The sequence below is a fragment of the Jatropha curcas genome, chromosome 5, assembly GCF_041381405.1.
Source record: "Jatropha curcas cultivar XTBG-Jc1 chromosome 5, XTBG_Jcur_1.0, whole genome shotgun sequence".
NCBI classification, from domain to species: Eukaryota; Viridiplantae; Streptophyta; class Magnoliopsida; order Malpighiales; family Euphorbiaceae; genus Jatropha; species Jatropha curcas.
The window spans coordinates 22,753,224-22,766,219 of NC_143155.1; the positions used below are offsets into that span (position 1 = coordinate 22,753,224).

At 31.5% G+C, this 12,996-nt stretch overlaps 2 protein-coding genes across 2 annotated transcripts in view; both read left to right on the top strand.

The window, feature by feature from the left end:
- TIF3H1 (translation initiation factor 3 subunit H1) overlaps positions 1-2,738 on the top strand; it is a 4,781-nt gene extending 2,043 nt beyond the window's left edge. Inside the window, exons 6-12 of the mRNA XM_012212404.4 lie at positions 121-254; positions 338-386; positions 521-592; positions 680-781; positions 859-926; positions 1,527-1,679; positions 2,360-2,738. Of these exons, the coding sequence (XP_012067794.1) occupies positions 121-254; positions 338-386; positions 521-592; positions 680-781; positions 859-926; positions 1,527-1,679; positions 2,360-2,417 (636 nt within the window). The 3' untranslated portion in view covers positions 2,418-2,738. The remainder of the gene's footprint in view (positions 1-120; positions 255-337; positions 387-520; positions 593-679; positions 782-858; positions 927-1,526; positions 1,680-2,359) is intronic.
- A 2,025-nt stretch (positions 2,739-4,763) lies between these two features.
- On the top strand, positions 4,764-9,529 carry LOC105630554 (nuclear transport factor 2). Its single transcript, XM_037636195.2, has 9 exons — positions 4,764-4,988; positions 5,870-6,069; positions 6,470-6,770; positions 6,859-7,127; positions 7,239-7,386; positions 7,494-7,615; positions 7,709-7,774; positions 8,151-8,202; positions 9,010-9,529. The coding sequence occupies exons 2-9, from the start codon at positions 5,890-5,892 to the stop codon at positions 9,258-9,260; spliced, it is 1,389 nt and encodes a 462-aa protein (XP_037492123.1). The 5' UTR covers positions 4,764-4,988; positions 5,870-5,889; the 3' UTR covers positions 9,261-9,529.
- Positions 9,530-12,996: the final 3,467 nt, after the last annotated feature.

The following is a 12,996-nucleotide window of genomic DNA, read 5'->3' on the forward strand; positions in this document are numbered from 1 at the left end:
TTTTTTTTTTTTTTTTTTTTCTGAAAGTAAATTAGTATGTTGCTTCAATCTTGGTGTGTTTTATTTGTCAAGGGTGATATCGACTTGTATTTATCAATAATTAGATATCGGTGATTGCAGGAAAATATTAGCCGTTGTGTGTGTATAATTTATGATCCTTCAAGATCAAATCAGGGTGTCTTAGCTCTCAAGGCCTTGAAGCTTTCTGATGCTTTCATGGAATTGTACCGCAATAATAATTTCACTGGAGAGAAGTAAGGATATTTCCTATTACTAACTTGGTTTGTAAGAGATGACTATTTTATGGTCTCATTTTTACTCTGTTTTGCTCCAATAGGTTGAGAGAGAAAAACTTGTCATGGGTTGATATTTTTGAGGAGATTCCTGTAAGCTTCTAAAGTCATTTTATTGTTTCTTTTTGCCAATAATAATTTAGGGCTGTGTTGTTATAGCATAATGCACTGACAGAAGCCTGTTTGATTTGCAACTGAGATAAATATGCTCCTTTTTGGACTCACAGATCAAAGTTTCAAATTCTGCACTCATCAGTGCCTTTATGACTGAGCTAGAAGCTGATTCACCTGTGACCCAGGTAAGATATTGACTCTTTCTGAGAGACTTCTATTGTAATATAGCTTTCTCTTTATTTTAATCTTCTCATTTGGTTTTTTTGTATTAGTGCGACTATGATCGTTTGCAATTATCAACCAATCCATTTATGGAGAGAAATGTTGAGTTTTTGGTTGAATGCATGGATGAACTGTCAATTGAACAGCAGAAGGTTTGTCTTTTTCTTTCCCAATATTCTAGGTTTGAGTGCTCTGTTATTATATTGTGAAAAATGCTTTCTTTTTGCAGTTCCAATTTTATTATAGGAACCTTTCACGCCAGCAAGCTCAGCAGCAAGCATGGCTTCAGAAGAGAAGGTAGAGTTTAATTAAACAAGTTTTTGGTCGTTTGAGATGTTCTGATTTCAAAATACTTGATTGACATGGCACTTGGTTCAGTAAGAAGACAGGAGGAATAATGGTTAGCATACCGATATGGAATACATACTTGCTAAGAAATTGTACATTGTTCAAACGTAGCTGAATTTTGCAATAATATGAGCAGTACAATGAGAAAATGATGTTTTTAACATCAAGTATACAATACTTAAATGATATCAAAAAATGAATATCGAGTATGTTTGTGACAGTCAATCATCTTTTGGGCATTATTGCTAGCTGGTTATCCACTTGACATTTCGTGGAATAGTGCCTATAAGAAGGATTTAGTACATAAAAGAAAATGATCAAAATTAAAAGAGTATTGATCAGTTCGCAGTTAGGGTTGTAGCTTATTAGACACATCTGTTTGAAACAGTTTATTCTGTGAAAATTCATTTGACATGGATTTCCAGTCTAATATTGAACTAGGATTTTTCTTCCTGGTATTTGCTGTTGGTATTAATTTTATTTATCATAATTGGATTTATAGTTTGCATGTTTATGCTTCTCTAATTTTGGATTTTATAATTTGTGTAGGTCAGAAAACATGGCACGGAAAGCTGCCGGAGAGGAGCCTCTGCCTGAGGAGGATCCTTCAAACCCAATCTTTAAGCCAATCCCTGAGCCATCGCGGTTGGATAGCTTCCTTATAACCAATCAAATTTCAAATTTTTGCAACCAAATCAACGGGTAAGTTATGGATCTAAAAGGCCGGCAGAAACTGTTTTCTTTCATGCTGTCTATTTTTGCAAGGAAGCTGAGTAATATCTTTTTTTAATTTTTGCATCTGCATTTTTCTTCTTTAATTTCTTGCTATGCCCTTGTTAGGTTTGAACATATTTTAATGTAAAATTAGATTCCTGATTATGTGTCTATACTTGTATAATCCTGCTTTCCCTATACCTGCTTTTTTGACTTTGGGGTTATATAAATGAGAAATGATGAATATAATGCTCCATGGCTTCTGTGCTATGGTATGCGACGTTTTACAAGCTAGGCTATTCACGTAAACTCCTAAAGCGACTCATATACATGATTTTTTTTGAATATTTTTGGCAACGTGGTGAATTTTGTGTCTAGATTTTTTACAAGTATGTATTGTGTAGCTTTCCTCAGTGATATAGTAGTTGAACTCCATGTATTGATTGGATCGAGGTACTTTTAACTCCACTTGCTGGATAGTATTAAAACTTTTTGAATTTTAGTGAATAGGCATTATGTGTAATCCTACTAGGCATATAGATATGGCTGCATGATGTTCACTTGTCAGGAATTAAATTTCTGTTATCCTTTTGTTATGCCCAGTTGGTTTTTTTAAGTCTTAACTGTTCTTTGTTGTCTCATTGTGCCTGTGCGCCATAACTTTGCAGGGTTGCTGGGCAGAGCTTCAGTCGATTATATTTGATGAAGGCTTTACATGAAGGCTGATGTTAATTTCAGCTTGGAAGTGTCTATTCTCGGATGCCATACCTGTTTGAAAATGGAAAATTTTGGTGCGGGAAAGAAAGCTATACATTGGTTATTGTGAGCCCTTCTCCAAAGCGATTAGATTGTTGGCTTAGTATTGTATCTTGATTATTGTCAGCCAGCCCTTTTCTTAGTTGGTTGGCTTAGTATTATATGTTGATTTAATATTCTACTTAGCTTCGTTAATCTGACATGTGGACAATATAAAAGCAAAATTAAGATGTGATGACACTGATTTTGTTGCGAGGGGGCGGTGGAAAAATAGGTTATTTTTCCTTTTCAGTGTTAGATGGGAGGGATTGGATTTGTAATGTGTCGCATACATGAAGGGGAAGAGGAGACATTATTAGTCTCATGTCATGGTGGAGCGTTTCCCAACAAAACATGTAAGTGAACCCAGTGAGACAATTAGGGATGAAAGGTTTTATTTAAACTTGAGTCGCTCTCAATTTTTTTTATTTATTTATTTATTTTTTTTACTTCTATTTATATACTTTAACTTCATAAATTTTTACATATTAACACTTCAAGTTGTATAGTTATATTATTAAATGCTTAAATTTGAAAAATTAAATCAATTAAATATCTTTTAAATTATTAAAAATGTGAAATTGTTGTTTCAAAAATTATGTTGACATAAAAACTAAAAAATCCTTAAAACTATTGTTGTTAATGTGGAAATGTGTGTAAGATTATCAAAATTGCAAGTTTCAGTGTATGCTAGGTGATTAAAATTACAAAGTTCCACTCTTAATACTTATATAGTTATCCATTTCATTGCCACCTTTGAGAAACTAATTAAAACATTTTTAAGGTTTCAGTCAATCAAATAGTGGTATATTATCATTTTCAAAAGAGCGTTCTCATTGAGTCGACGGAATTCACATTAGTCATAAGTGGAGAAATATAAATCAGGACAAAATAGCCTTAATGACTAATGTTATTAAATTATTTTTCTTTAAGCTTTCTTTCTCTCTCTTCTTGACTCTTTCTTTTGCTTTCCAACAAATATTAAACGGAGTACTATCTTATAATATGCTAGCTTCTATTAGCATTTCTTTTTATAAATACCCTTTTATCTAAAGACAAAGTTAAAGCTACAACCAAACCAAATGTTGCCTTATTCTTCTCTACGAAGACAACTTTCAGTTTTTTCTCTTATTTTTCTTTTCTTTCAAAAGATATTTATCTTTCTTCTCTCTGTGTGTTTATTGTCGTTATTGTCACCTCCTGCTTTATTTTTGTAGCTTCTCTTTTAAATTGACCTGTCTAAATAAGTAATCAAAATCTCTTTGCATATCTCTGTCTAAATATATATATATATATATATATATATATATATATATCTAATTCCTTTGATATTTTCCTCAATTGTTTTTTTTCCGTCTAATATTTCCCTTCCATACATAACATGACATAATAATTGGGGGATTTTTGTTAGAAAGATAATCAAATTAATTAAAATTTATATAGTTTTAGAAAAAAAAAACTTATGGTTTTATCTTATTATATTTTGTTATAATATATAATATTCTCCAATATTTTTAGAAATATAAAGTTTTATCTTCTGTTACATTGTTATATTCTTATATCAATTTTTATATTTTCATCAATAATTATTATTTTTCTATATTTTGCTGAATTGGCTAATCTTGTCTCTATATTTATTTATTATTTTCTCCACGTATTTTAGTAAAATTAACTAATTTGTATTTATATTTAATAAAAAAAGTATGAAAAATTGACGTAAGGATATAAAAAATGCAAGGCAAAAAAAAAAGACATAATACATTTTTTTTTTAAAAGGAAACATATTTCTAAAAATACAGAAATATAACACGATCCTAATCAAATGATAATCTGATTAATTTTTTCATTTTGGATCAAATGATAATCTGATTAATTTTTTCATTTATACGAAAAAAATGAAAAAAAATGAGAGATATAAAATTTGAATACCTGCAACGTTATTTTTACAAATACGTTAAAATAGTAATTTACTCTTTTAAAAATACATGTTCAAACTGAGGCAATGTCAGCTCGGCGCACTCAGTCTTTTCACCACAACGGCGAATAACAATAACAGACAATAACCACTCTCGAATCGCGTGTGACAGAAACAGTGTAAACGATCCACTTCTCTTAGAGGAGGGCGTGTTTCACCAACCCAACTACTTCCATCAACCTAAATAAAATCACGACCGTCAATGCCAAAATAGCGATCAATTAGGACCGTAAACCTTTTATAGGACCCACAAATAAGTCACGTGCTCTTATACAGGGAGCCCGCAGAGGGCAGTACAAACTAAGAGAAGCAGTGGCAGAGTCCGCACTGTACTTAGGAGGAGGACTATAAAACTCCCGAAACCCCCAAATTTTCCTATAAAATCTCTCTTTCTCGCAATCTTTGCGGCTATCTCTAATCTCTCTTAGTAGCAGAGAGAATAAAGAAAGCCCTTTTCGCCCTTTTCTTTAGTAGATAATCAAAAGTAGAGAATCAGAGAATAAAGAAAGCCTTTTTTTCTCTTGAAGGTCAGTTTTTGTTTGCTAATATCTATTCGTTTATTTGATTGATATTTTGGTTTGAAGTGAATTTTGACTGGGTAACTTTGATTTGCAGATTTGTTTGTTTTGCAATTTAGATCTGGTGTTTATTAGTTTTTTTATTGTTAAATTTTGGAACTTTTACTGTTTTTTTTTTTGTGTATTTTAATTTGCAATTTTATTAGAATTTAAATTTTGAGGAAGTAGGTTTTTTTTTTTGGATTTATTTGATTCTTATTGAGGTAACAATTTTTATGTGTAATGATCAAGCCGCAATATACTTTACTGCATTATGGGTATATGATTCCTATAGTAAAATTTATATTTAATGAAATAATTCCGTCCAATAATATTGATGGGGTTTAGGGTTTTGCTAGATTTAATAATTAAATCTTGCAATTGATTAATAATCTGTCTCATCCATGGAATAGTCAAACGACTTTTTTTTTTTGTCTGAATCTGCAATGCGATAAACATTCAGATTTTGAGTAAGTAGGGTTTTTATTAGATTTATGTAATTCTTAGTTGGGTTAACAATTTTGTGAGTAATGATCAGCCACAATTTAAACTTGCAGCATTAAGTGTATGATTTCATCCATTAAAGTGGATAGGGTTTAGGGTTTTGTGTTTTGGTAATGTTAATCTTTTCTATGACATATAATCTGTCTCATCCATGCAATAGTCAAACAGAATGGGGATATTGCAAACATGACTTAATGTTATTGTGTTCATATTGACTAGTAGGATGTTTGTTTATGGCTTTTTTCTGGTTGCTGGTCATATTTAGTCTCCTATATTTTCTTGTTGGTTCCTTTTTATATATGCATACGTTTATATGTTTATTGTTTTTTATTTGAATTTCTCTGCAGGCACTAAAATAATTTTCTCCATGGCTACCCAAGTAGAAGAATCTACCCCCAATCCTCAAGTGGTGGGGAATGCCTTTGTGGAGCAATACTACACTTTACTGACTCGATCTCCAAAGGATGTTCACAAATTTTACCATAACTCCAGTGTGATTAGCCGGCCGGATTTTGATGGTTCCATGTCCTCTGCATCAACTTTGGAGGTAAGTTTTGTGTAAAAGTAGATAATGGGTTGTGTTTCATAACTTTGTCATTGTGCCAGGATAACATAGCATGAGCTTTTTGCATTGCCGTAATCCCCTCCACCAAATAAACAATTGTCATTTTGTTTTTTTGTGAACCACGATTTGTCATGTTGGTTCTATATTCACCTATTTCCTTGCTGTAGTTATTGTAATATATCATGGTTGTATATACATGGTTGTCATTTTACTTGTTGAACAGCTGTTTCTGTCCTAGAAATCAATTTTGGTAACAGTGAATGTTTTTATGTCTTACAGTTATTTTATTTCTTCTTCAAGCTCTGATGGTTTTATTCCTTAAAGGCAATGATTTTTTGCTTCTTATAAATTATTAAATTGGAATATATTTTTCTTGGAGCAGGGCATTGACAAGATGATCCTTTCCCTTGACTACAGCAATTGTGGGGTTGAGATATTGACGACAGATTCTCAAAAGTCTTTTGGGAATGGAGTGATTGTTATGGTGACTGGCTTCTTTACTGGAAAGAACAGTATCAAAAGGAAATTTACCCAAATGTTCTTTTTAGCACCACAAGACAGCCATGCTGCCTACTATGTTTTAAATGATGTTCTTAGGTATGTGGATGAAAATGAAGCTGCAACAATTGAAATCAATGATGTTGATGACACTGCTCCAGCAGCTCCTGTGACACCAGATCCTGGTAGGTTATGGTTTATGAATTTTTTTCTTCCTCTTGATCCTTGTTATAATATGGATAGAAAATAATATTTCTGACTTTGGCATTACAGAGCCAACTCTGGTTTCTGATCATATTGTGCTGGAGCGTACAGCCTCCCCTTTGGAGGATACTCCTCAAGCTGAGGAACCTAGCCACCCATCAGAGAATGGAAAGATTTCTGATGCTGATGAAGTAGTTTCTGGTCATTCAGTTGATAGCATTCCCAATGATGGTCCCCCAGTTTCTGCTGGTGCAGGTCAGAGTGATGCTTGCAAAGTTTCTGAGGCAACTGTTAATAATGTCCAGGAGGATACTCCCAAGAGGTCTTATGCATCAGTAGTGAGTTCTGTCACATAGATCTCATAAAAGCATCATTGTTAATATTGAACATTCATGTGAGCATCAGTATCATTGTTGAATGCAATTAATTCTTATATGGTATTGGCGCAGGCTAATGAGTTGAATTATAAAAAGCAACCATTCCAGCAGAGGATTGTATCTGCGAAACACGTTGAACATTTGCGTCCAACTGCAGCACCTGAAGCATCTCCTCACCCAGTTAATAACAAACCTGTGGAAAAAATTAACAACAATTCAGGTATTTGTTATTTTTATTGCATATTATGCCTTGTACAGCCTACTGCTTTTCCTCAATCATGCCACATATATAATGCTGGCTCATCTTTCTTTATTTATCTGTTGCAGTAAAGGGTCATTCCATATTTGTTGCCAATTTGCCAATGAATGCAACTGTTGAAGATCTTATAGAGACATTTCAGAAATTTGGGCCTATTAAACCTAATGGTGTTCAAGTCAGAAGTTATAAGGTCTGCTCCTGATTTAATTTAATGCAATCTCAGTTTCATTTGTTTGTAATTTCTGGTTTCTGACTTGCCTTTTAAATGGAACTCCTATGACAGCAAGAAAAGAATTGCTTTGGCTTTGTTGAATTTGAATCCGCAAGTTCAGTACAGAGTGCTCTTGAGGTAATGTTTTTAATCATGCATTATTTTTTCGATAAAAACCCTGTTTTGTACTTACCATGTATTTTGTTGTCTCCCTCTCATATCTGAAATGTCCTCTAAAGAAACTATTGTCTAAAATCATTGTGATTTGTAAAATTAATCCACGTGTCTTGTGGATTAATTTATTTCTTCTTTCGAGATTTTGGTGTTGTTGCTTCACTGTCTAGATTTCTATTCTATTCCTTTTTTTTGTGGAAACCTCTGCTAACCTTCCTATTTCATTAAGGGTTCAAATATTTATTTTAAACTGAAATCTGGAGTAAATATATTAGACTTACATGGATGAAATCCAATATTCTCAAGCGTTTATCTAATATTTAAAGGCACACTATTTCAGGCTTCTCCTATCAGGATTGGTGAACGAGAAGCTCATATTGAGGAGAAAAAAGGTAAAGTTAAAAATCATCTTTCCATCCCCTCCTTTATAATTCCAATCTATTTATTTATTATATTGCAAGGTCTACTTCTCAACTCAAGGTAATTATATGTTTTGTCATGGTAAAATTTCTTGAGTTGATTTTTCTTTTTCAGGTAAAGTACGGTTTAGTCGGTTTAGTTTGGTTAAATTCACTATCTCACCTCTCTATTTTGGAGAATCGATTACAAGGTCCCCATGGTTTTTTCTTTGAGTCAACTTAATAAAGCTGATTCAAAGGTGAGAAGAAAAACTAAACCCGAAAATACACCAAACAAGCTAGAGCCTCTTCTATTTACTGCAATAGCCAACTCTCTTCTCGAACCTTTCTTCTATGTCAATGAAATAGATGATGAAATATATTGAACAAATAATTTAAAAGGATTGTTTGATAATTATAAAAACTGGTGTTATTACCTCTGGGCGTCCATGCCATGGGCAACAACAATTTCCATGGCTTTAACAATCAAAAGAATCAGCTCTTTTGGACTTCTTCACCAACGTCCTCCTAATGTGTCCATACCCATCTATAATTCTGTACTAGTATTATCACTCTCATCAAGCAACCTTTACTACTTTCTTGAATCCAATCTTCTTCATCTTTCCCACAAAAAGCCACTTCAAAACCTTTTAGTGGGAAGGAAACAAACCATGGGCATTGATGGTTCTCCAAATAGGGAGATGATGTTAATTTGACCAAACTAGAGGGACTCAAATATTAGTTTACCCCTTTCATTTTTGGGTTTAATATAAGACTGACCTTATTTTGTCAACCTTGTAGCTAATAACGAGGGAGGGAAATACGCCCCTAGAAAGGGTGGTTTCAAAGGTGAGAATTTCAGGAGCCGTGGAAACTTTAGCGGAGGCCGAGGCTATCAGTTTGATAATCAGGGTGGTGCATCAGGTCAACATCGTGGTGGTATGGCAAGACGCAATGGAGAAGCTAACCAGAAAGTTTATCAGAATGGAGGAAGAGTACCTCGACAAACTCAAACCCAACCTCAGGCTGAGGCTCAAGGTGTTAACATTTAGGTTTCTGATCTACTCTGGAATTTTGTTTATTTACAATATTATTATTATTATTTTGCTCAATTATTTAGATAGGGAAGTTTTTAGGCGATCAGATTGCGGCTCTTTTCATTTCTTCTTTAGTCCGATAGATAGAGTTGTTTTTTAAGTGATTTGCATTGCCTTGCCTCGTGAAGGCAGAAGAAACAGAATTATGTTTCTATTCAAAGTTTATGTTTGTTTTTGGCACTGTTGGTTTTTTTACGTCTCTAATGCACCTGAATTTTGAATTATCTTTTGAGTTTTACAGTGAATTGAATTATTTTTTGGATATAGACTCAAAATTCAATTTTTCTCTTGGTTTAGTGCATGGTTAAATAAAAAATTTCAAGAATATGAATATGTGTCTGCCTCTCCCTCCTAAGCCAAATTGTCAATTCTTTTGCTTTATGTCAAAAGCATTGCTGTTAAGACGTGGTAATCCAAATGTGTCGGAGAATCATAAAATGAGTCCACGTCGATTTCGGTGACGTGTCCTAGAAGATCCCTAGTCTCTCTTCTTCTTTTTTGTATTCACACCATCGTTACTAATCACTCACCTAAATACACTGGATTTGATAAATGAGTGGACACCGTATTTTTTTATGAAAATTCTTCGAAAGCTTTTAATTTTTATTTTCATTAATTAAACACTTTGATTTATAAAATTGTATTAAATTTTTATTTTGATTTATTAAATATTTTGATTTATAAAATTATATCAATTAAAGATACTTTAATTTAATCCATTTAATGCCACAATTTGTAAAATTAGATCAAATAGATGTCTATTGGATAGTTTAAATATATATTATAGTTTCAAAAGTTGTATTAATCATATATTAAATCAATATTATTGTTGCTAACGTGAGTGAAATTTAGGAAGTTATGATTTTTTTTTTTTTTTTCAAAGTTAAAGGTATTAAACTATGTATTCAGCAAAATACTCTATATACCTAGCTTTCAAGTGGTACCATTATTTTTTTATATATTTTTTTAGATCTTTTACAGGAATTCTTATTTTAAAAATCTTTTATACGAAATTAATTTTATTTCGGAACTTATTGTTATCTTATCTCTTAAATACTCTTTTGCAGATTAAATCTTTAATTTTATAAAAATTATATGCCGAATTCAAAAATATTTTAATACTTAAAATATTCTTTATGAGTTTCGTTAAAAAAAATTTCTCTATGAGTTTTTTTTTTTTTTTTTTTTGAAAAGATTTGAACCTAAGCCTTTTGAAATCAAATAAAATAGAGTTGGTGATAAAAAATTTGGCTAATTTTGCAATTTGTTACACTTTTTCTTTTGTAGGATGTATAGCTACAATATGTTTTTAATTAAAAATTAACAAAAATATTTTATGAACTAATAATAATAATAATAATAATAATAATAATAATAATAATCATTTTTATAACATTATTTTATGCAGGTAAAATTAACTGAGAGAAAAATATTAATTTATTTTACATGCATACAAAATTATATTTATTGAGTTAACAATCATTACTTATAATTTTAAGACCACCATTTACTGCTATTATAATAGTTATTTATTTTGTTAATGAAGCAAACATTAGCGATAAAGTACTGTATTTTGTAAAAAAATACGTACGAAGTGATTAATTTTATAATAATATAAAGATATAATAATATTTTCCTATTTGGTACAATGATTCAACATTTATTGTTTGGTCTAATGTACGTAATTGAAAAATATTTATTTTTGATTTCTTTATATTTCAAACACAAATGTTAGAGTAGATTTTGTATATATGTGCTTTGAAATATAAAGAAATAAAAAATAAACGTTTTTCAATTCTCTATTTCTTTAGTATAGATGCACTTAGAAATATATAAAACATTTTTGCCTTATTAGTCATCCGCGTGGGATGGAAAAGAATAAGGGTAAGGTTGAGTTAGGAGTTAATTAATATCCTCTTTTTATTTTTATTTTATATATATATATATATTTAAAAAAAATTACTAGATGTGTTAGTCACTACCCGTTAACTTGGACCACCAGTCTTGTGTTGACGTCCCCATTTAAAACACATTCATAGAGCGCACGATTCCTTCAAACACTGATGAGAGATGCTGCTCTCTTTTTTGCAGGACCGAACTTAGATTAAGCAGATGGATGAGCTAGTCTTTAACATTAGGCTACTGCGTGCGGTGTTTTTTTTTTTAAAAGTATATTTATACATTAATTGAATACATATACACATTATTAATGTGGAGGCAAGCTTGCTTGGGATCGAGAACTTAAAATTATACCCCCCCAACAATGCCAATAGCAATAGGCATAGGATTCTAAAATCATACTCGTGGTTGGCTACGAGGTTAGGCCAGGGTTGAGTTGGGTACCATGGACTTTTAAATTGTGATGCAACTCTTGTGGTTGGAATTCAAGAACTATTAATTTTTTATCTTTTAACTTTAAATATTAATATTTGTTACATTTAAGTATTTTTAATTGGGGTAAGTAGACTTAAAAGTATAATTGTCTGAGAATATCAACAAAGTTATATTAATGAGACAGTGGATACGTCTTTCTCTTAAATAAAAAAAACTTCGTGGTTGAATAAACTATAACGTGTCTTCGCTACTTTGCTTCCTTAATTTATATATTTAAATACTAAACTCTAGTTTCTTCCTATTCCAAATATATATAAAATACTTATGTTTAGTTTATATTATCACTTTAGATCATTCAATTTTCATTACACAACCGAATTTTATGGGTTGAAAATAATTTGTTTCTTAAGAAGTTAATTTATATAGAAAATATATTCAAGTTATACTTTTTTTTCAAATAACTTATTTGAAAGTATACTTTTTAAATAGTAAATTATTTTAAACCAAATGATTCCTTATTTTATAATTTTGAATTTCTGATTTTACTTTGTTGTACTAATTGGACTGATTAATTGAAAAAAGAAAAATTTCTTCACTTGCAAGTTGCACACAAAGTAATAGAAAAAGAAAAATGTTTGTTTGCCTGTCAAAACTGCACACACAAAACATTCAGACGTCATCAAAATGACCAAAAGCGACCTTGAAAGGTCGCTTTCAACTGATTGCAATCCATAATGCAGCTGCGTAGTGGAAGCCCTTACCCGCTTCGCCACATGTACATATCCCTAGCTTTTCAACCACGTGGCATCCTACATCTACACCAATGCTATTCCTTGGTCCTTATACGCTTCTCGCTCTTTTATCTATATCCGGACAGGCCATAAAATGATTACTAATAATAAATAAATATAAATATTACACTATTATAAAAGGTGCAACTTGGCCTGTTGGACCCCACTCCGTTACCAATGACATGGGTCTTGCCTTGGACCACGTGCCCCACGCTTATTCCTCGCCGATTTTTGGAGACTTCTTAGATCGTCAACTTGCAAATTTCTCTGTTTGACCGTTCCCAAATCACGTTTGTTTAGACACCGAACTTCCATCCTTTTACCGTATGTTTAATTATTTTAATACAAATAAAAAAAATTTATTAATAATTTTTATAAAGAGAAATAATTAATTAAAGCACAGCTAGCAATTTAAATTAACTCCACGCAGTCATTCTTATGGTATGTTTGGGAAGGAGGAGGAAGTGAGATAAGGAATAAAATGATATTATTCATTTTATTTTTATTTTTATTTTTATATATACATAGTAATTTTGCACCCATTGTTTCTTATTTTCACTTCAATT